The sequence below is a fragment of the Barbus barbus genome (genome assembly GCF_936440315.1).
Source record: "Barbus barbus genome assembly, chromosome: 27".
NCBI classification, from domain to species: Eukaryota; Metazoa; Chordata; class Actinopteri; order Cypriniformes; family Cyprinidae; genus Barbus; species Barbus barbus.
Genome location: NC_136755.1, coordinates 13,116,060 through 13,140,614, shown reverse-complemented (window position 1 = coordinate 13,140,614; position 24,555 = coordinate 13,116,060). Strand labels below are relative to the sequence as shown.

Here is a 24,555-nt window from a genome sequence, read left to right as displayed (position 1 = left end):
GTTATATGAAGCATTGATACACTCTCAACACGGTCTAAACAAAACCGCAGTGAAAGCAGAGAAAAATTATCCAGATGTGTCACGCAAGCATTAGTAGAAATTACGTTTTGGCTGCAATTTGACATAATAATTCATGTCTGTGACAACCTCGTGTTTTGACGTGAGAGGGCGCTCAAGACCACTATGTGCCCTCATTCAATCAGTCCTGATTAAAAGTATTATTCAAATATTAAAAGTCTGAGATTTTATTTTATTTTTTGCAAATTGTGACCCTGTGAATTCCTTGTACTCCTTTTGAAGCATGATGTGCTATATCTTCTGAAATCATGCAGCAGAGCACGGTCTTTAGGTTGTTCATACAGCCCACCTGCTTCTGTCATTAAAGAAAGGGGCTATTACAAGGATCTCCAATGTAAATGTTTTGCTCAAATTATTATGCTTATAATAAATGTTGAAATAAAAAGCAGTTGTATTAATTTACTAAATGTTTAATAGAAGTATTTCGCTAGAGATCTCAACTAAAACATGCTAGTTTCCTGTTGTTATGAAATTCCCATTTTCTTATCTAAGGAATTTTAATACATGTATTGCTCTTTTTGTTTGTTTTATTTAGCAAGTACATAAAGATGGTTCACTGGCATGTAGGAATTTTTTGTATGGAAATGGAAATGAATGCCAGGAAAAGAATGATCTTCTGTACCAATTCTTGTTTCATTAAAACATTACTGTTACATTTTGCTGTTAGCAAAAAAAAAAAAAAAAGAAGAGAAAAAAAGCTTCATTATTATCTCATGAAAATCTGTATCTATGTCAAAGATATTTTTCATTATTATTGTTATTATCACTATTATTATTATGTTGTATTTGCATTAATTGTAGTTTTAATAGTGGTTAACGGGTAAACACAGTGAATATTGTGAACATGGTGGTGGGTAATTTTGCACTGTCTTGTCTTTCCCTTGAACAGAATTCAGAATTATTCACTCTCACTTATGGAGCCTTGGTCACTCAGTTGTGTAAGGACTATGAAAATGATGATGAAGTCAACAAACAACTGGATAAAATGTGAGTCTCTCTTTCTCCATTTCTCACCTATCCATCCAATCTGGTCACATTAAATAGTTTACAAATTACCTTTTTTTTCTTTCTCTTTTCTAAGATTGTACAAACCCGATTCCAAAAAAGTTGGGACACTGTACAAATTACGAATAAAAAAGGAATGCAATAATTTACAAATCTCATAAACTTATATTTTATTCACAATAGAATATAGATAACATATCAAATGTTGAAAGTGAGACATTTTGAAATGTCATGCCAAATATTGGCTCATTTTGGATTTCATGAGAGCTACACATTCCAAAAAAGTTGGGACAGGTAGCAATAAGAGGCCGGAAAAGTTAAATGTACATATAAGGAACAGCTGGAGGACCAATTTGCAACTTATTAGGTCAATTGGCAACATGATTGGGTATAAAAAGAGCCTCTCAGAATGGCAGTGTCTCTCAGAAGTCAAGATGGCAAGAGGATCACCAATTCCCCCAATGCTGCGGCGAAAAATAGTGGAGCAATATCAGAAAGGAGTTTCTCAGAGACAAATTGGAAAGAGTTTGAAGTTATCATCATCTACAGTGCATAATATCATCCAAAGATTCAGAGAATCTGGAACAATCTCTGTGCGTAAGGGTCAAGGCCGGAAAACCATACTGGATGGCCGTGATCTTCGGGCCCTTAGACGGCCCTGCATCACATACAGGAAGGCTACTGTAATGGAAATCACAACATGGGCTCAGGAATACTTCCAGAAAACATTGTCGGTAAACACAATCCACCGTGCCATTCGCCGTTGCAGGCTAAAACTCTATAGGTCAAAAAAGAAGCCATATCTAAACATGATCCAGAAGCGCAGGCGTTTTCTCTGGGCCAAGGCTTATTTAAAATGGACTGTGGCAAAGTGGAAAACTGTTCTGTGGTCAGACGAATCAAAATTTGAAGTTCTTTTTGGAAAATTGGGACGCCATGTCATCCGGACTAAAGAGGACAAGGACAACCCAAGTTGTTATCAGCGCTCAGTTCAGAAGCCTACATCTCTGATGGTATGGGGTTGCATGAGTGCGTGTGGCATGGGCAGCTTACACATCTGGAAAGGCACCATCAATGCTGAAAGGTATATCCAAGTTCTAGAACAACATATGCTCCCATCCAGACGTTGTCTCTTTCAGGGAAGACCTTGCATTTTCCAACATGACAATGCCAGACCACATACTGCATCAATTACAACATCATGTCTGCGTAGAAGGAGGATCCGGGTACTGAAATGGCCAGCCTGCAGTCCAGATCTTTCACCCATAGAAAACATTTGGCGCATCATAAAGAGGAAGATGCGACAAAGAAGGCCTAAGACAGTTGAGCAACTAGAAGCCTGTATTAGACAAGAATGGGACAACATTCCTATTCCTAAACCTGAGCAACTTGTCTCCTCAGTCCCCAGACGTTTGCAGACTGTTATAAAAAGAAGAGGGGATGCCACACAGTGGTAAACATGGCCTTGTCCCAACTTTTTTGAGATGTGTTGATGCCATGAAATTTTAAATAAACTTATTTTTCCCTTAAAATTATAAATTTTCTGTTTAAACATTTGATATGTCATCTATGTTGTATTCTGAATAACATATTGAAATTTGAAACTTCCACATCATTGCATTCTGTTTTTATTCACAATTTGTACAGTGTCCCAACTTTTTTGGAATCGGGTTTGTAGATTCAGGGGTAGACAATAAGGGAAATTTGCCACTGGCCCTCCGGGCCAGTGTCTTTTGAAGTTCACTGGCCCAGGTCAACGCGTCGGGTATTGATCCCAATAATCACGAAAAAGAACAGTTTGCTTGAACAACATGAATAACATTAATTTTTTTTAAGGTAGGTTTAGTGCAAAGTGCAGCAAAACTGTGCAAAAACATGAAACAAGTGCAAATAAACCTATTGCATAGGATTCATTCTCCGTAGTCACACAGCAATTCATTATATTATGTTCATACCATAGGTTTCATACACGTTAACTTTTCTCTAACTTACTTGTCTGCATATGTGGGCATTGATCTGCAGAGCTCACAGTAAACCTCTTTTTTTCTTGATCGTAGCCCAGCTAGGGGTGGGCGATATGGGAAAAATATCATATCACGATTTTTTTTTAGAAATATCACGATTCACGATTTTATCACGATTCTTTGTCATGTTGGTTTTACAAGCTGTCTGAGCATTACAGCCAAACTAGAAAGACAAAGCCTTTCAAGGTAACAAAAAACAAAAAAAAAGACATGGCAGATATTTAGGTCAAAGTGGGCGAAGATAAAAATCTTTGTCATCATTCTATCTTTCTTATTAAAAAATAAGAACAAAGATACACATTACAAATACACATAATATACAAATAAAACAAACTTCTTCATTTTCAGGTACAATAGGTGTATTTAGCAGAGCATTCAATGAAATTGAATGAACAAATATAAAAATAAAACTCTACATAGACTGATTCCTAAAGCAACTGTATTAAAGTTTTTCAGTCAAGAATAGAGTGATTTTTCTCTTTGCGTTTTGTTGTTTTGTTAACGTTAAATGAATAGTTCCCCCACAAATTAATATTCTGTCATCTGTCTGTCAATTCTGTCATAATGTTTTATTTTTATACCATCATTTACTCAAAAGTTGTTTTAAACCTGAATGAGTTTCTTTCTTCTGCTGAACATAAATGCTATTTTGAAGAAGGTGGAAAACCAATCAGTTGCTGGTCCTCAGTGACTTCCATAGGATTGTTCTTTCATATCAAAGTCAATGTGGACCAGCAACTGTTTGGTTACCCTCATTCTTCAAAATATCTTCTTTTGGGTTCAGCACAAGAAATTAATAGAGGTTTGGGACAACATGTGAGTGAGTAAATGATGACAGAAATTAAATTTTAGGGTGAACTATCCCTTTAATGACAAGCGGCAGCATGTTTAGTGTCCTGTCCCTTTAAGAGCTGCACGCATCTAATATACAGGCACGCATCCATTTCTCTCTTAACTATTCACTTTCATTTTAGAGATAACCAACTGAGTCTGTATGTAAACCTTGTGTGTTTTGACAGTATTAGCGCAGAAGATAAGTTAGTTGAGTAATCAGGCGCTGTTAGACAGGCTTTTTAGCGCACGTGCTTCAGGTGTATGAGCGCACGTCAGACCAGCGCGTGAATTAAACATTTAACCAGCAAGGCTTGTGTGCAAATAATGTACTTTTGCGATCGCGAATAAGTGCAGTGTCCTGTCAGAGTAACTCTACTGCTGTATGTCGTGTTGTACAGTATATAGAGACCGCGGCGCCAGAACTGTATTTGACATAATGTGTGCTGTAGCACGATACTACCATATTTCTTCAAAAGCAGATCGTGGAGACATTTTTATCGTCCACCCCTAAGCCCAGCCAATTCCAGCGGTCTCGCCACTGGGGCTGAAACTTTCTCTGCCTTTTCTTTTCGTATTCCCTTTCGCTTTCCCTCAATTCCTCTGGTGATTTTCTCTTCCTTGCCTTCTCTTTTTTACCCGGCGTTTGGCCGGGTGATGGGGGTTTCAGAAACATGTAGCCTAGCTTAATAGTAGCTATAGGTAGGTGCTGAGCAGCAGTGTGCAGTTTGCGCGCGTAACCGCGGGAGCGAGCATAAACCCGCTGCATCTGTAAGGCTGTCGGGATCACGTAACCTGCTAGCGGTGGTTACCGAGACGATTTAACAGAAATCAAAACACAGAACCACAGGTAATTAATGTGAAATTAGACTTTTTTTTTAATCGAGGCATTATTTTTACTGGCCCCACCGGGCTAGTGGTTGGAGCGATCTGGTGGCCCTGACGGTTTTAAAAGGTTTTAAAAGTACGTCCGGGCCACCGGGCCAATTATATTGTCGACCCCAGTAGATTAAACAATTTATGAAAGTGTAGGGAATATTTTTGTATTATTAGGTGCTGTAACTGGTCACCATTTCTTTTACGTTTGTCACTTTCCAATTGTCAATTTGTATTAGTGGAACAGAGAGGGTTTATGTGGGTGTTGTATTGTTTGCACTGGGTGTAGGTTGTTATATTAGGTGTGGTGATTGTGCCATCCAGTCTGCTGAAGTTGGGTTGAGTGGTATAAAGAGTATAAAATGTGCCACTCTAGGTCCTTGGAGGGCTGTCTCTCTCTTGACCCTGTTAAATGAATCGTGCAGCTGTAGGTTACACCCTGGTTTTTAGATGCATGATTCTGTTCCCCACTTGGCTATACTTGTCAAATTCAATTCCACTGTTAGACTGGATCCAGATGAAAGAGATGGATGACTGTTGATTATCTTTTTTTTTTTTCTTTTTTTTTTGTATTAGCAAGTTCACATCTCATGTTGTACTGCACTGATTCTTATGTAATAATAAAATATATGTAAACATGTAGACTATTGTTCAGAAGTTAACTATGTTTTTTAAAAGAAGACTCTTATGTAAGGCTGCATTTAGTCATTCAAAATACAGGTAAAAAAAACAGTAATATTCTGAAATAGTTTTACAGTTTAAAATACATGTTTTTGATTGCAATATATTTTAAAATGTAATTTATTCCTGTAATGGCAAAACTGAATTTTCAGCATCATTACTCCAGTCTTCAGTGTCACATGATCCTTCAGAAATCATTCTAATATGCTGATTTGATGCTCAAGAAAGAAATCTTATTATTATCAATGTTTTAAACAGTTGTAATATTTCAGCGAAAACCATGGTACTTTTTTAGGATCTTTGGTGACTAGACAATTAAAAAAAAAACAGCGGACCCCAAACCAGTATATAGTTAAAATAAATAGCCTTGTCAAGTTTTCAAAGGAAAGAGAAATGCCTTCCATGTCCAATCAAAATCTCTGTTTGTCACTTGGTGGAAGCTAATCAAAATTAGGCAGATTCCAATGCACTCATCCTCAAAACCTTAAAGTAAAATGAAGTACAATGTGTTTTATTTTCTTTGGTGTTAATTGCACTGAAATCTCATGCAGTGCATTTACATGCACTTATTGAAAAGCAGTTCTGAATATTTTTCTGCTCTAATTGCTGTGCATGTCTCATATTTACCATCCAGTTGTTTCTAGTAATAATTGTGCATATTATTGGGCCTGTGCAAATAATTGTATTAATTTATTTTTATGTCTGAGTAAGTATTTGTTGCTTTTATTTGTAGAAATATTTTGCTACCGTGTTGGGTCACCACTTGATGTCCAATGTAAAATCTGAGCCCTGAATCAAAACCAGTCAGGAAGCTCTGTTTTAAAGATTGTGGGAAAGCAGTGAGGATGTGTGGAAAGCCCTGAGATGCTTGGAGTCCAGCGGTTGTGATTTAGAGAATCAGTGGGCAGTGTGTATTCTTTGGCAGAGTGGTCTTTTCATTTAAACCGTGCCTTGAACTAATCCAGTAGTCCCACTGATATTGGGTTTGGCAACATGTCTGAAATACAATCTTTTTTTTTTTTTTTCCTCTTGCTTCTTTAAAGCATCAAATATGATATAAGCAAAAGTAAGATTTGACTTTCTCTCCATCCAACAAGTTTGTATCTCTTCTTTCGAGTGCTTGAATTTAAAGTGTTTCAATAAGACCTTCAAAGTAAGAAGAGATTATAGTTCTTATGATTGCGTTGGTGGGTGAAATGAGAGCGATTGAAAGCGAAGTTGCTCTGACAATGGCACAGTTTCACAGTTTCCCTTCTCTTCTTCCATCCTTTCAAGGGGATACAATATCGGAGTGCGTCTGATTGAGGACTTCTTGGCTCGGTCCAGTGTGGGGAGGTGTCACGATTTCCGAGAAACAGCCGATGTCATTGCAAAGGTAACGTGAGTACTTGGAGCCAATCAGAGCACATGCTGAGCCCTCCCTTACTCCAAGCTAGAGAGAGAAAGAGAGAATCAGGAAGCAGGCAAGCATGTTAATGCGCAAGCAAGTGACTGGAATTTGAACTTCAACCTGCAGTAGCCCACATATTTTCTTAGCTTTCATCACATCTTTCTACCGTTTAAAATTTTTACAGCTTGAGAAACATCCACGCTATGCTAACGCAAAGCCAATTGGCGGGCAGTCTGTGCGGTGTTAGAGTGAACCAAGACACTTGTATTCCTCTCGGCTTGTTTTCTTTGGTCTGCAAGAGCCACAGACTCTGCTTTTTTACGAAACAATTCAGCTCATCCTAAGCGTATAGGGTTCACACTGACAGGATTGACAGAGCGTTCTTCCCCCTCTCCTTCACCTGTCCATGCTTGCTTGGTCTCTGTCTGTCTGTCTGTTCTCCTTTCTTCTTCTGTTTTCTCTGTCTTTCTCTCCTCACTTTCCTCCACGTGTGCCACGTTGTCGAATGTTAATCCAGAATGCATCGCTTTGCTGGGACCCTGATATTTTCATTTTTTTATATTTAATAGTTCACAATAACAGCACTTGCAACAAGTGATTTTAGGTACTTTAAGTAAACATCCAATATAACCTGGTATCAATTTAAAGAAAGTAATACTAACAATAAAAAATGTTGTATCAGCCAATAACCAAAATGGTGCCGTGCCATGCATCCCTAAAATATCTTATTCTTCTTTATAGTAATCTTACTCTTTGAGTTTGTGTCCAGGTTTCTAAAATAAAAAGAATACATTGTCAATTCAGTAACTTTAATTTTCGTGTATTTAATTAACTGGATTATCTAATTGGTTTTACATTGTGATATACTGTTTGTGTGATGAAAATTATCAAGATTTTTGTCTTCTAATGACCTGTCCTCAAAACGTCTTTTCAAACCCGTACTGTGCAGTTGTGCAAAAAACAAGTAATTTCAGTGTCAGAGACGTGAATACAGCACCTAAAAAGAATGTGGCAGCTCTGCAAAATCACTTAATGTGGCCCTGACATCATAGGTGTAGGCAAGCGAGTTAACATGAAGACTCAAGAGCCTTTTTTTTCTTCACATTAACAGGTAGCCTTCAAGATGTACTTGGGTATCACCCCCAGCGTGACCAACTGGAGTCCTGCTGGAGATGAGTTCTCTCTTATCCTCGAAAGCAACCCATTGGTGGACTTTGTAGAGCTTCCTGACAACCACAGTAATCTAGTTTACTCCAACCTGCTTTGTGGAGTGCTGAGAGGAGCTCTTGAAATGGTGAAGAGTTGTTTGTGTGATGAATCGATGATCTTCTGCTAACTCTCAATTACTATTCACACTAAGGTTATTCTTCTACTCCTACAGGTTCAAATGGCAGTGGATGTGCGATTCGCTCAGGACACACTAAGAGGTGACAATGTGACAGAAATTCGTATGAAGTTCATCAAAAGGATCGAGGAGAACCTGCCAGCTGGAGATGAATGAGACTGAGAGACTTTTGATTCGAGAGACTTTTTATGTTGGTTTGGGAACCAAAAACGTCTATTTTGGTCAAGAAGACCAACCAATCCCCAAACATTGTAAGTATTGCAATGAGAATTCACCGTCGAGAAGGTTTCTCTCGATGTGTCACCAAGGTTGGCATGTTCTTTCCACCTGGTCCATGTTTTTTATTTCATACAAATACCTTCTCAAGTCTCTTTTTGTATGTCAGTTTGTCTCTAGTGTATTTTTAATTTTTTTTGCGTTTAACTCATACATACGGCACAGAAGGTCTAATTTATTTAGTCAAGTATCATAATTAGATTGAATAAATCATTAACTACCAACAACTGTGGCCAATCCCCTCATTTATCGTTCTTCTACTCAATAGGCCTTTGACACAAACTAATATTTGTTCAAAGTTGCAATAAAGCGCTCATTTGAGCGGACCATATCACACTGCGTTTTAATGTTCATAACGCTTGTATCGAAAACAACTTTAGTTGGCTAATCTAAAACCAACATTTGAAGAAAGGGCCCCATGTTCGCCAAGAACAGAGCCGTAGTCTTGTGAGACGCACATGGGCCAGTGGTGTTAAGGGGAGTCTGGGAGGGCTCTAGGTATGTAGATAATGAGACCTGTGTGTGCTGAGCCTGTGGCAGGTCCCTCCACACGTATTTAATGAAGTGTCACGGCAGCCCCCATCGCCGTCTTCGACTTGTCGTGTACTGGCCCTTGCATCGTGGGACTGTTATTCCTACAGCGCGGCAGCACGATGTGGTTAGAGTTAAACAACAATAACAAGGGCCTAATTCGTCTCAGATGTTTACTCAAACAACGTGGAAGCAATCAGGGCCTGGAGGTTCACTGGTGCGTGTTCAGGACAGGGCTGTTTTGGGAGCCAGTGCGTTTTAGTGGTGTAGCCGAGGGGCTCACTGTTGTGCTGACCAGTGAGAAGGGGAAGGCCATTCGTTTAAAGCCATTCATTTCTCTGGAGCAGCTTAAAGTTCGTTCCTGACACCTGTTAGTCACCTTGCGTCATAATCTGGGCTTCTTTTTCCAGAATTCCACACCTCGTCAATCACGAATGAAAAGAAGTTTACTGCTTCTAGTACTACTTCCCATCAGCTAGTGTATAGATTCGGTTTTAGAAACTTTAGCCCTTTCAGATGCAGTTTCCATGTGATTTGATGCACACTGATGTATTGAATAATGCATTCATTGTGTATGTGTATTGTTTTGTTACATTGAGCCACTAGAGGTAGCTGTGAGCATTGTGGTGGGTGACCTTTTTTCCTCTTTCCATTCTTATGGATTTTTCTGTTTCTCTCTTTAATTTGGTATTTGATTGCTCACGGGGTCCACCAACTGCTTGAATCTCTGGGGCTGGGAAATTATTTTGTGGAATATATTCTTTATCCACTCGCTCTTGAATCAGGGACATTTACAAGAAAAACAGTGGAAAACGTATGCAGAGCCCTGTCAGGCCGAATCCCTCGTCCCCTCTCGCTAGATTATGCATACAATGTATGTATTCTGTACAATGTGTATATTGGAAGGGAAGAGGAAATGGTTTCACGCAAACATTTGATGTAAATCATTTGGCAGAATCAGACGCCTGTATCATGGGGATATACAGCTGGGATTGTGAACTGTGTGAAAACTTGTATCACTCTTCCATATGCTCTCAGGAATTTCTCTTGCACCTTTTTTCTCCTATCTTAACAATACAGGATATCTTCTTGGCCTAGCATCCGAAACAAAGTGATGTGTCAGTATTCATTAACCATCATGGTGACCTTTAACCAATATGAATCTCGGCATGAGAAGAAGAATGGACTCCAGACTATGAGATGACCTCCTCATCATCTTTCTTATACTGTATGTTTTTCCTCATCTGTATGAGCTGCTCATGTCGGTGTGGCCACCATACTAGGCCAATACTGAAATTCTTCATAAGGCACAAAAGAATTCCAAGAAGCTTTTTTTCCACCATAAGGATTTGATTTTTACAAGCTATTTTTGTTTCACGTCTAAAGGCAGGTCAGTGGCAGAAAATGAGAGAAATGACGCCTGAAACTTCATGCGGTTTGTGTATGTTCTGTTATATGCTTCAGTTTTTGATTGGATTTTTAGATGTGGATGTTGCACTTTAAAAAATTAATGTGAGCGTTGAGTCGATTGTGGAGGGCGCTGGTTTAAGCAGACTAAATAATTGGAGAAGTTATGCATATACTGTATCACCAGAGATGAGCCATTTTCACAGAACGTTCCAGTTATGATATTCTGATTAAACATCACAAGGTCAAAACTTAAAAAATGGAATGTATGCACAGATGAATTGTTCATAATATCTATAAACATGCATTTAGATAATATATAGGGTGAATTTTAATTTCATTCCAACATTAACAAGAATAGCTCATTTAAAAAAAAAAATTTTTTTTTTTTTTTTTTTTTTTTTTTTTACTTTCATGTATTTTTAAAACCTCTGATTATCTGTTGTCCTTAGAATGCAAAATTAGATGTCTAGCAGGATGTCCAAGGTGCTCTTTTGCATACAATGAAAGTGAATGGTGAGCAAGTCTGACAAGCTAGATTTTCTTTTTTTTTTTTTTTTCTTATAGTGAAATATTGTTCATATAGACTACATTTTTAATGAATTTATGCCCTTTTTTATTATTTTTAGAGCTTGACAGTACTTGTTGCCAATCCACTTTTGATTTATATGGAATAGCGCAGTGAACATTTTGCAAAACATCTCCTTTTGTGTTCCACAGAAGAAAGAAAGCCATATGGGTTTGGAACAGCATGAATGTGAGTAGTAACTCATGACAGACTTTTATTTTGGGGTGACTGTCCCTTCAAGAATTTTATTAGGACAGTTCTAGCATACAAGTAGCAAAAGTTGCGTATGCTGGAAACGAGACGGTACACACCAATCTCATTTAAACCCTCTAAATGCAACCATGTGCCCTATATCAGAAACAAATGCTGAATGGCACGCTGAAACAATAAAATCCTGCGGATGGCCTGCTGCTAGCTCACTATTATTGAATCCCCCTCATCCATTCTTCCGTCTTTCTTTTCTTCTCACTTTCTTTCTCTGGTGCTTCCACTGTATCCCCCACTTTCAAGCCTTGCCAGGACGAAAGGATTGGCAGCGAGATGATGGGAGGTCAGAGGGTAAGACCGAGTGCGATTCAAAAACACACCTTGTGGGAATATCAACATGCACTGGAGCGCGGAGAACCGACCCAATGCTGGAGAGCCATCACAGCCCATTGCATGGTGTCCAAGTCTCCCACAGCTGTTCTGGAGCACAAAGGAGATGGCACGAATGGATGATCTTCCCTGGCTCGCAGGAACAGCAGCATGCACACTGTTTCCAGTAAAGGTCACGAGACGGTAAATCAAAGGATCCGAGATGGAAATGCAACAAACCCTCTTGTCTGAGGTAATTCTTAGATGTCAAGAAAAGATGTAATTAGATCCTTGAGGAACGCCATATGTCAAAGACTTTTCCTATTAGTCCTCAAACATTTGTTTGTTTCTTAGTTAATTTATAAATTCTTCTGTTGAATGAAGATTTTTCACTTTTTTTAGGCACCTCTATTTAGAGGATTATCTTGGATAGGTCACCATATTTATAACATGTAAAATGTGCTACTTCCACTTTCCCATGACTACCGCTATGCTGATCTGAATCAAACACATCTGGGACAAATAGAGAGCATAACTCCTCTGCCTCACACAGCAACCTCTGGACCTGTTGCCAATGTCTTAAATGGTACTTGAAAGGTCCTCTTTTTTCCATTGTATCCCCAGACTAATAGATCATAGCACAGTGAGTTTCAGTATTTTGAGAGGATTTATGTGAATTATTAAAATAATCAATTTAATTGCTTAATTTCAGTAATATGCCATTGTTTGCTTAAGGTCATATGTTGTTGTGTACTTATATAGTGGCCCAAAGAAAAATTGAACACTTAAATCACACTTAAAAATGACAATGTTATATAACAAATTATCAACATTCTTGATTCTGATTAGTTGTGAAACTTTCTTAAATGAAGACTAGTATGACTATTAAGTAGTTCCATGTTTGTTGACCGAATTAATGTTGCATATCTCTGCGCCATGTTCAGTTTTAGCTGTTTCTAGACTAAAGTTGAGGAAGTAGTTTTATACACAAGCCTTTTAGGAATAAAACCTGAAAATGTCTTCAGATAAACAAAAACATTTGCTAACTCGCACAATGGTGTATGCTTATACTTATTTTTGCTGTTGAGTGACAGGATACACCTACCTCACTCAGGTCTGCACAAAGCTGCATTAATGTATGAAAATGCATGCTGTTCATTTGTATATTGACATTGCAGACTGGACAGTTCTATAAAATCAAACCGAGCATGTTCCAAACTAATTACTGAGCTTTCCAACGAATGACATTTCTTGAATACATAATTGTCCTCCTGACATGTTTTTCTCAGTCTCTGTTTGAATTAATATGGCTTCTGTTGGAAAACCAAACAAAGCATGACACAGCACTCCATCACCTGAACATGGCCCACTAGTGATGTCATTACTAGTCTGCTTGACATGAATACTCCCCCATGTCAAAGCTGCCATTCCAATCGAGCAGTCAAGTATGTTTTGAGTTCTTTATTGTGTAATAAACCAGGTCCAAGACCAGACCCACCCTTTTAACCCATTTTGAAAGCGAATGAGGTTATAACAGCCCAGTCTTTCACTGCAATAAATGCACATACACTTAGCAGTGGAGGTCTGGGTAGATGTCTAGTCATATTTCGGCATGCTCGCTTGAAGAATCACAAAGCTTTTTCATTTATTTATTGCCCTTCTGAACAGACGGAGCCTTTTCTGCATTTTATACATGTAGAAAACGATTACAAACCACCCGACAGAGTCAAATTGCCCAAATCTCGAAATTGCAGGAAGTGCCATTTAGCTCCCTGTTTTCCCTCTCTCGCTCAACTCTAATTTGCTTGTGATTTTGTGTGTCCCGAGTCGATCTAAAAGAGAGAATGTTCTGGAACAGAGAGGTTTCTGTCATGAGATGGAATGCTCAAGCAGACCCACATGAATGAGTCACTATGGAAACAGTCGAAACGTTCCAGAGCAACTTGTGTACACATTGCGCCATGTGTGCCCAGCGAACTGAGAAGAAAAGTACAATTCTTACGAGAGACTTTGTTTTTAATGGGCTTGCTCTTTATACAAATAGAGGTACCCTTTGAACGTTTCTGTTAGTAGGGGAGAGTTCTGGAGTGTATAGAAATGATGTCATATAATGAGATGTTTGGATTCATGGTGGTTTGATCTTCGTTTCTTTCTTTTTGAGCTAAAAACACAGCCTATAGATGTGTTTATTTAAATAAATGTTTTGCCCCATAAAGTTTAATGGTTCATAACATGAGTGGATGAATCCTTTGTATAAGCGGCGCCAATTCTTTTGGCATATATGGCGATAAACTACCCCTCACAGAAGGATGTCATGGAGCGCTGCATTGTCTGAAAGATCTCTTTCTTTTTTTGGCCCACACCAAAATCCCTCAAGGAGCGAATGCTTCTTGGGCCACCAAGAAACATTGATTAGCGTCGAATTATATAAATCGGCCATGAACAAAGCGATTCATCAGCTGTGCTTAAAAACAAGAAGAGTTCTCAAGAGTTCAGATCCATTGAGTATTACTGTTGTTTAATAGAACCATATGAGTGTGCTATTGCTGCATAATTGCAAGTAGACGTATTTGTGTGGGCGATGACAGCGCTGAGAACAGACGCGCTGACCTTCGGTACAGAGTCCCGGCGATGGTCCAAGAATACAACAACAGGCGGGTGTCAATGGCACATATTCTGCAGAACCTCTCTGAGCTAAATCTGAAAGCCGGGTGTTATGTCTGGGGCAGATTTGAATCTCATGACTCTTGGGCCAATCCTATTTCTAATTGAAAAAAGGTACCTGCGCTATGAAGTTCCACAGGGTTCCTTTCACCACCTTCCTGAGATGTAACACTCGCTCTCGTGCACACATCAATACAGCCACATAAATGGCTTAGAAACAGTGCTTTCTGCATGTCTCTGAAGAGCAGAGCCATTACATTTATTTTCATATTCAATTCATATTCAACCACAGTGCTCCTATTGTGAGCAGAAACCAAAATGTGGAGACGGCAACTCGCAACCACAACCCTTAAGTAACCTTATAAACACATGTAACGCAGCAGATTTCAAGCTGTGGATCTTGTAGAAACAAGTGGGATGTAAGTGTGAGAATAATACCTTGCCAGAAATGTGAAGTTCTCAGTGACAATTAACAAGTTCGTTGGTGGGCATAACATGACACATCATAGATCCTAGCAGCATTTCCTGCACCGCTTTCAGTAGCCCAAGAGTTCAAGTTGGCACGAAGACTGCAAATGTGAGTAGAACTTTTGACTGTCCGATTGGACACATTCACAACATAGTTGTATTATATGTAATATCTAAACAATTTAACTTACATTGGAAAGTTTTTGTCAAAATCTTCCACTTTTGGGTTCCTGAACATGATAAATGATAGGATATCATTCAGGCCCAAACATACAGTGGGATGTGTAGCCTGATTCATTAGCAAATGATTCATATGAACTGATTCTTTAAACAGATCATTAGAAAAGAGCCAGGCTGAATCAGTCTGATTAATCCTTCACTGAATGAATTTGCCAAATCTGTCAGAGGGGCTGAATCAACATACGACTCATTTACTGAACAGCAAATTACACGTTAATGCATCATTAAGTCCCACTTTATATTAAGTGGTCTTAGCTACTACGTATTTGCATCAGAAAAGTAGAATGTACTTATTGTGTTCATATTATATTGCAAAACACTTCTGCTTTTATTGAGGGGGATATGAATAAGGTAAGGGATGGGTTTGGTGGTATGGGTAGGTTTAAGGGTGGGTTATGTAAGGGATGGGTCAACAGTGTAATTACAGAAATTAATTACAAATGTAATTACATGCAGGTATTTTTTTTAAATGTTAGTACAATGTAAAAACATGTATGTACACAATAAGTGCATTTTATCAAATATTAATTTAAATGTAAGTACATAGTAATTAAGGCCACCTAATATAAAGTGGGGTCCATCATTACTTCAATACAGCCATTAGGCGGCTCTTACCTTCTCTGCCCACAAAAAAGGATCACTTTATCTCTTTATCACTAAACCCAACAATCTTGTCTTTAACGATTATTATTATTATTATTATTATTATAGCATGTTTGTTTGATAAGTCAACGGAACCAGTTGGCAGATGCTTCTGCTTGTTGTTTAAGCTGTCATTTAATGAAACCGGTAGATTTTTTTTTCCATTTCAGCAAAGCAAAACAAAGCTTTTAAAATATGGTTATCGGCCAAAATCTGCACCTGAATGCAGAGAAAATTTGGCCTAATGGGTCTTTCCATTCAAAGATGAAGTGTACAAATAGCCATTGGTGTTATGTGCAAAAAGGAGAAAACTGGAAAAACCAAAACTTCCATCTTGTGGGTGGAACTCGACACATGTTAAGCCTGGCATGGTGAATACTTCAGGCCCTTTCACACTGGTGGTTAAACCCCGAATGTGGATGTCTGAAACTTCTTATTTTGACCCTGGTGATAATGAAGTGTTGACAGCTTGTATGGTTTTTATAACACTTTATACCTAATACCGTGATTCTGGAAATGTTTTCTTGGGCTTCATTAGTCTTCCCACACCTTAGACAGAAACAGCTATACAAACTGCAGTTCAGCAGGGAATGTGTCAACAGCAAAGTGTGCTGGTTCTGTGTTTACGAACACGTGAACAGTTATACTTGCTCCATAATTACATTAATACTTACTGCCTGATAGCTTTCAGACAAAATGTTCAAATTACGTTTTTTTTCAGCTGTATTGTATTGCTACCAGATATTTGGATCCAGATCTTTGATACACTCCTTTGTGTGTAATATTTTTCATGCAAATGAACAACAATTTTCTAATGCTACAGACAAATAAATAAGAAACCCTCCAGACTTTATTCTATGCTGTTGCGGGCCCTAAAATCCATTACAGATTTTAATACAGGTTTACTGCAACCTAACTCCTAAATCTCATCTGTGATTCGTATCAGAGTACATTTAACCCAACAGCAACTCTGAATGAAGAGTTAAAATAAGCTGTTTTGTTTTGTTTTTCATATTTTGTTTCTTTTTGGTTTCATTTTGTTTTGGGTGAATGTAAAGCTATGAAAAAAGCAGAAGTTGAACGACGGAAGGAGACTTAAATATCTGTCAAACAAGGCGCTAATTAGAACAAGCTTAATCTGTCATTTATACTGTATGTGACACATTTTCATCTCTCTCTTCTTTATACTTGAGAAAAAATAAACACTTGTCATGATTTATAACATAAATAAACACTTTATATCCTTTTTAGGGCTCCCATCACATACCGCATGAATCATATGCTCTTTGTGACTGCTCAGCCTAACATTTTAGTTATTAGTCACCAGAGGCTCCATAACTCAAAGCAAGAGTAAATTTATGTGCTCCCCAGCTTCGCGTTCTCTCTGTATCGTTTACAGGTGATCAACAATCTATTTGGCAATTGTCCTACCTTTTGTGGTGATAAACCGAAATGTTCTGCCCTAATTCTAACAGAAGCACATTTGAACCTTGTCTTGCAAATTTTGTTCTTTCTTAACTTCTTTTCAATGTCCAGAAACCTGTTTGGGACCATTTCTTCCAAGCCATGTCTTTTTGACAAGTCTAGGATTTATTTTATTGTTTATTTATTTATTTTTTATTTGCTTTTTGTTTTAGTTATTAATCACTAATCAGTACAATCTGACATATTGAAATAGCATTCTCTCTTCTAGAAAGTGGTAGTAAGTGAAATAGATATCTTTCAAAAAAAGAACTGTAAAGACATTTTAATTCCCTCTGGTCATGTTGATCTGTCAACATTCTCAAGTTGCATTCTGTGTGTGTATGTATTTTCTCTCTGTTAAGCTGTTTAGGACTTGAGATTGACCATGAACAGAACACATTCAGCCTCCTGTGGTAATCATTTAGCTAAGCAATACATGCCAAATTCTTTTTTACACCAAGAAAGAGCAAGACATAGATCCATCACCCAGAAGGAACCATCCAGGGTTCATCTGACAGGTGTAATATTCCCTGTTGGTGTATAAATGTTAGTGTTTTAGGGTAAAGGTGGTGATGTAAGCAGCTGGCAAACATTGATTTGACTGTACCACCTGGGAGTTGTTCATGAAGGCAAGCTCCAACCTGGATGAGCAGGTTCCCACCATCACCAATAACATAACACTCTGTGTGGACTCAATAATATCCACAAAACTGATTGCCATTTTCCCAACAACAAACCCAAAGCAGCCCAGAGGCATCCTCAGTGAAAAGTAAAGAGTGTTTAAACAGGATCTGTAGCGGAAACAAAACTGTTCAACAAAAAGGTGAAATGAGCCATGCATCCAACAAGCAAAGAACAAAATAGTACAAAAACAAGGTTGTGCAGAAGTTCATTCAGAATGCATGAGCAAAATCTTCATGCTTGCTGCTGCTAACATGAAGTCTGAGAAGAGATGTGAATGTTGAGGAAATCAAGAGGTCCTGTACTTGCTTTGAGAAATCTGACTAGACGTACCCTACAAAAACAAGATGTGCTACACCTACAAAGTATTTTTATATGAACATTTTTTTAAACATTATTATTTTTGGCCTATTTACATAGTTTTCTGGTTTTGTGTATGTGTGTATGGTATAAATAGATTTGATAACAATTTTACGGGGTTTCACACACCTGTTATTTATGTTAACTTATTTTTCGATCAAAGGAGTTTGTTTTTAGCTTCAAATGAGTCTCTTGTACACATTAAGGAGAAAGATAGTTTATTCATTCATGGAAGAGTTAATGAGAGAAACCGTTGTAAAGTATTTTGCTGATATTCTATCCCTTCTATCACTGAGACAGGGAAAAGGAAGCCCATTTAATTTTTGAAACAGACCAACCTGCACAGTTTTCCCATTAGAAATACAGTCTGGGATTGGATGCCCCTGAGAGCTTATTCTGGCATTATCCCCAGATCACCTTTCATACAGTATGAATTCATTTCCTGAATTGTCTGAAAAGCTTTCATTCACTTGTATAGGTTTTAGCCTAAAGGTTTGGCTATAAAGAGCCTCATTTACCTTAAAATGTAAAACATTAAGAAATCCATTATGATCATAATAGTATGTCAAAGGCAGGTGTTTAATTACAAAACCTTTGGCTGGTATACTTAAAAACGTTACAGAAAGAACAATGCATAGGTAAAGAATGTGTGAATGTAAAAAGAATATGATAAAGAAATGTGTTCCAGACAGACGGTCAGTGGGGATTTTCAGTGAATAGATAGCGATAAATGACTTTATTTGTGAGCGAGCCAGTGACCCACTCATTCAACTGATTTGTTTAAAAACACTGATTAATTCAACAAAACAAGTGAATATGAGTGAGTCACTGAATCATTCAATCAACTGATTTGTTCAAAAAGCTGACTCTTTCAATATTGAAACAAGTGAATATGAATGTATTACTGAATCTTTCACTTAAGGCTGCTGCAACCAGTTCTGCTGCTGCTGTTTGTGTTGGGTGGGAGAAAAAAACCCCAGACAATTTAAATGGCAATAATGTGTCCAAATTTTAAGTTGGTCATTATTAACATGTTGTATTGAGCTTTTGAATAACAGTTCACCATAGTAAGACCTGCACCCTTGTGTTGCCTGTTGAATCTTGTTGATATTCAGAAATTCAGGACTCTTCTCCTGTGATGGGAGATCATACAGTAACTTCAGGAATGTAAATGTATGCAATTTAACTTAATTTGAGGTCCTTACATTGGCAACTAGCTCTTGAACATGAAAACTGCAGGATGGTTAAAGCTGTTTTGCTTGTTTTTGCTTTCATGCCCCAATATCACTGGCCTGAAAATAAGGTACATGACAATTTAGACAGTTACTAGAATTATGAATGATGGATTGAACTTTGTTTTACTAGCACTTAAAGTAACATTAATCCTCTGTGTCTTCAGTGGCTCAGATGTCGGGAGTAAATGCCAACTACTATATTCATTATTGCATCCAACAACTAAACGCCTCAGTCGCTTAACGTGTTATTGTGGCATGAACTTGAACACGTTTAGTTGGGTTTTTCCCAAATGACAACATGATGAATGCTACGCATCTGAGAATGTTTAGACCATGTTTATGTTTATTATTAATCCTCTGTTCACAAATAGATTTTAATAGCGTGCTAAACAATAATAATACGTTTCTCAGTTATAAAATATCCCTTTTTATAGTACAAAGTACATCCTTTTATAGTACAAAGCATGCGTGAGTCTATGGCTGCAGAATCATATCTTCTATACTATAAAATCATACATACTAGGCTATATGACTACAAAATCATAGTTGGGTTTTTCCCAAACTATAATTCCTGACTACAATGTTTGAAATTGACTAAAACATTTTGAATATGATAGGCAATTCATTGTATTTAAATTACTTACGGCGCGATGATGCTTTCATGCTCTATATAAAACAATAAAAGTAATATGAGAGTACACTGTAACATGATCAATGCTAGAGTCTAAGTATGTTTAGAACATGTTTATTATTAAAAGCCTACTCCGTTCAAAAATAGATTTTAATAACGTGCTAACAATAATAATTAGTTTCTCAAATATAAAGTGTCTCTTTTTTTCTTTTTTTTTACGATAGTACAAAGCTTGCGTGAATCTATGGCTACAAAACACATATATATATATATATATATATATATATATATATATATATATATATATACAGATTCTCCTGATATTAACATACTCACACATTTTTTTTGGTTGTTTGTATTTTATTGAATCAGATACTGCACCACAGATTAATCCTGCTGACTTTCAGTCTCTTCAAACTGTTTTCCTCTGAGAGCGCTGTACCAACATCAAATGTTCAACTACACTGATATTCCATGGTAAAACAAGCTCCTTGACTACAAATTGTTTATTTCTTCTTGAATCCATGGAAAGAAGCAGAAACACTTAAATAACACACGTAAATATCAGGTATGATTTACTTGTTTCACTTGTTGAACAGAATCTGTTGCAGGAATGACTCAAAGTCTGTTCACATCTCTGTGGTTCAGTGTTCACAATAATGTGTCTTTGACCTTCATTATGTATGTTTTGATTATACTGTGTTGTAAATAAAATACAAATACTTTTAAAAACCCATTTTTTCAATCTCCTCACATTCTCTCTTACCTTCCTCAAAGTCACCGTCACACTGATGGGCCATTAGGGGCCCATTAGGGGAGGGCCCTTTGTCTCTCAGGTGAAAATCACTTAATATTCAAGGCCATTGACACTCCCTCGCATATTGGCTTTCGATCACAAAACATGTCTTTAAAAATTTAAATCAATATATTGTTTTCTGTGAGCAAGTAAACAATGATTTTCACATAATTTTGAAGCAAAAATTAGGTATTTTTAAAAAACCATTGGGTGGATTTTTATCATTATAGGATGGATGTGTACACACACTTCCAAAATACATTTATGTTCAAACAACTTGAAAAGTGAATTTTGCACCCGATGACCCCTTTAGCACCTGCTTTAAGACATACTTTTTTGGGACATTAAATAATGTGCAAATACCAATCAACTGGCGAGCCCAAATCTTAGTAAATCATGTTTCGTGGTTCATTTAAATACTCTCCTCCTATAAATTTACACATCAAAATGGAAACTCCTACAAATGCATATTCAATTAGGTGAGTCGCAAAAGTAACTGTACACACCTTTTCAGCACCAATTTCACACTGTGTGTCTTTAGTAAATCCTGACAAGAGTTTTTTAATGCCAAATTAATGTTTGAGTTGGCACAAGCTGATAGTAAATCTGGCCCTAAATCTGCAAAGCGTTAACCGTACAGCTCCAACCAAAAAAAAAATATATTAATTAAAAATTAATTCTCGCAAAGTGGAACTACCACACTTAAGGTGCAGCCACATTCACCATTGTTCAGTTATTTTTCACTGGCTAAATCCAGTAATTTCCATAGGAATCCATGCAATCTAGAATTTCGTGTGAGGGTGTAAAATTTCCCTATGCAGATTTTGCAACAGGTTCAAGTTGCTACAGAAAGCTGGTTGGTTTTGCTTCTGTGTGAGCTGTGTGTTATCACTCCAGCATCTTTGTGACTGAAAACACCTTTAGGATTCTCATCTAGCATACAAAAAAGGTTAACAAGTGCTTTTCACTTAAGTAATTTTTCTTTTTTATGTATTGAAACTTCTTGTGCAATTCATCAGAAATGCCAGTGGTATGAACTGTAGGTATTGCTAAAAATATGGACCAAGAAATCCACCCATTTCCAGGACAGTAGGACGCATCTTTCCTCTGTGAATAAAACACTCGAGGGATCTTGGCTGCTACTTACAGCTGGACTAACAACCCATGACACACAGGAAAGGAAGGGTGGAGTTTACAGAAGTCTTTCCTGATCTTAGGAAGTACGCTAGCTTCCTTTTCCTGTCATTTCTTTGAAATGAATAATTGTCTTTTTGTGCCTGAATTGACCTTTTGTATTTTTAAAACACCCTAATACTGCAGATTGTGTGTTGTTACAGTGTTTTACAAAATTGTGAGGTCCTCTACGGGCCGTGTTACCTGAAAAGAGCCTGTTTGTGAACAGATAAGGTCTCAGTTTCGCTTGTGACAGACTGTGCCATGACCTTGTATACTTAGCAAATATCAACCCATGGTAATTGATGGGTAATTGTCGTTGGACTAAGAGACAGACATTTAACGGTCACTGGTCTGCAATAATTGCCTTCTATTATCCTAATTTGGATGAGTGAGGGCAAACAAAGCTGTCAAACAGCACCGGTGAACAATGGTTATCAATGTCTTTGGCAGTTGAGTCATCTGGGAGCCCGTCCACATGGTCGCTGTTAAGATTTTTTAGGGAAAACAGAAAGACTTCCGATCCTCACTTTGTCCTTTTTACAGCAATGAAACATGCTGCTTTGAGTTCATGTGCTTTTCCCAGATGTCAAACTCTGAAACGTGGTTTTTAAGCATATTATACTGGGTCTCCCCATGTAAGCAATCATGGAAAAGATGTGTCCTCCTTTTCCCCCCTTGTTTATTTCCTGTTATGTTGATGAAATGGCAACAAATGCTTCGTAACCCAACCAGACCTGGTTCTTGATTACTGAACCACATGGATTATGTGATATTTTTTGTAAATTTGAATCTGAAAGCAAGGTTGATCTAGGTTAGAATGACTTCACTGCTTGAAGACAGTATGTCTGTGAAAATTTACCACACTTGTTTCCATTTGGAAATTTTGAGTGTGACTTCTGCTGCTATGCTCAGTAAATATTAACTACACGGTAAGAACAAGATGGACATGGCGAAAAAAAGAGAGGGAATGTTTAGCCCTGCCGTTTACTTGGCAGTGGAAAGAGAGGGCAAGGAGCCGAGACTCTTTCGGGGTCTAATTATGACTTGCAGATGAAGAGAAACCACAGGAAAGCCGTAGATACATACTCTCGTTCCAGGACCGCTGGAACATCTCTTGCCAATATAGGGATTCCATCCCTGAAAAAAAACTGTGAATTAACCTTTCTGAGGCCATTTTCCTCCATTTTGTTGACTATTACGCTTGCATATTTCAATCTGAATAGGGAAAAAGAAATATATTGGCAGCGGTGACCATCTTTCTCCACTATATATGAGGTTGAAGCTTAGTATTAGTTTAATTTTAGCATTTTATGTCTGCATGTAGTGTAGTTGCACATGTTACAGAGGCCTGAGGGAGCTTTTGGAGCAATGCTGGGCAGAGTGTGTGAAATTACATAACCATGTTGGAAACAAGGTTTTGATAAATATACTCCAACTGCTTTTCTCAAGGCACCATTTTGCTGCAGTAATAATTGGAATCACAAATGGTCAGATGTAAAATCAGTCAAACATGCAAACGGTTCTTCAATTTCTACATGTAAACTAGAAGATCATTTTAGGACTACAAATAAGTATGTATCCCAAGAAAGATGATATTTATGATGGTAAATAGGGAAACGATTAACTCGTATCCTGTTTTGAAATACAAGCCAGAGATTCTGTTGACTGACTGATGAAGTGTTTTGGATCATCTACCAAAATGGCTTTCTTCATTTTTAATGTAGTGAAACAGAGTCCTTCGTCTTGTTGTAGGCATTTAGTTGTCAGATAAGATTAACATTTACATTTAAATTCATGCATTTAGCAGACCAAGGTCCAAAGTTCCAAAGTCCAAAGTTTGATCCACTTACAACAGAGGCCTAATTATGTATTTTGCTCAAACGTTGTACATATCAGGCTGCAGTTGTATGTATCAAAATGCAAGGCTGTCTGGAATTGTAAAGCCTACAGTGTGTAAATTATTCCATCTGTTAATCTGGTGTCGTTCTTCTTTTCTTTTTAGATTGACTTGACATATGGGTTCAGTTGATGTTATATAATTTATAGACAGAGATGACTTGATGGAACCCATACATGCAGGGTCCAAAATAAACTAGCATACAGTGGTGGTAAATTGAGAAAATTTACTGGCCATGAATATGTTATTACCAGCATTGAAACTGTGCATCATATCCTTATTTTATTATTATTATTTATTAATTTTTTTGTCATTACAGTGGGGCAAGTAAGTATTTGATACACTGACAATTTTTCAAGTTTTCCCACTTACAAAGAATGGAGAGATCGGTAATTGTCATCGTAGGTACACCTCAACTGTGAGAGACAGAATATAAAAAAAAAGAAAATCACATTGTATGATTTTTGAATAATTAATTTCCATTTTATTGCATGAAATAAGTATTTGGTACAGAAACCTTTGTTTACAATTACAGAGGTCAGACGTTTCCTGTACTTCTTGACCAGGTTTGCACACACTGCAGCAGGGATTTTGGCCCACTCCTCCATACAGGTCTTCTCCAGATCTTTCAGGTTTTGGGGCTGTCGCTGGGCAACACGGAGTTTCAGCTCCCTCCATAGATTTTCTATTGGGTTCAGGTCTGGAGACTGGCT

At 37.6% G+C, this 24,555-nt stretch overlaps 1 protein-coding gene across 3 annotated transcripts in view; it reads left to right on the top strand.

The window, feature by feature from the left end:
* trappc3 (trafficking protein particle complex subunit 3) overlaps nucleotides 1–10,141 on the top strand; it is a 28,605-nt gene extending 18,464 nt beyond the window's left edge. For 2 of the 3 annotated variants that reach the window (XM_079381117.1, XM_079381116.1), the window contains exons 2-5: nucleotides 968–1,065; nucleotides 6,771–6,870; nucleotides 7,997–8,179; nucleotides 8,267–10,141. In XM_079381117.1, coding sequence (XP_079237243.1) covers nucleotides 968–1,065; nucleotides 6,771–6,870; nucleotides 7,997–8,179; nucleotides 8,267–8,386 — 501 coding nt within the window. In that variant the 3' untranslated portion in view covers nucleotides 8,387–10,141. The remainder of the gene's footprint in view (nucleotides 1–967; nucleotides 1,066–6,770; nucleotides 6,871–7,996; nucleotides 8,180–8,266) is intronic. The other variant, XM_079381118.1, reaches the window with a different exon arrangement.
* Nucleotides 10,142–24,555: the final 14,414 nt, after the last annotated feature.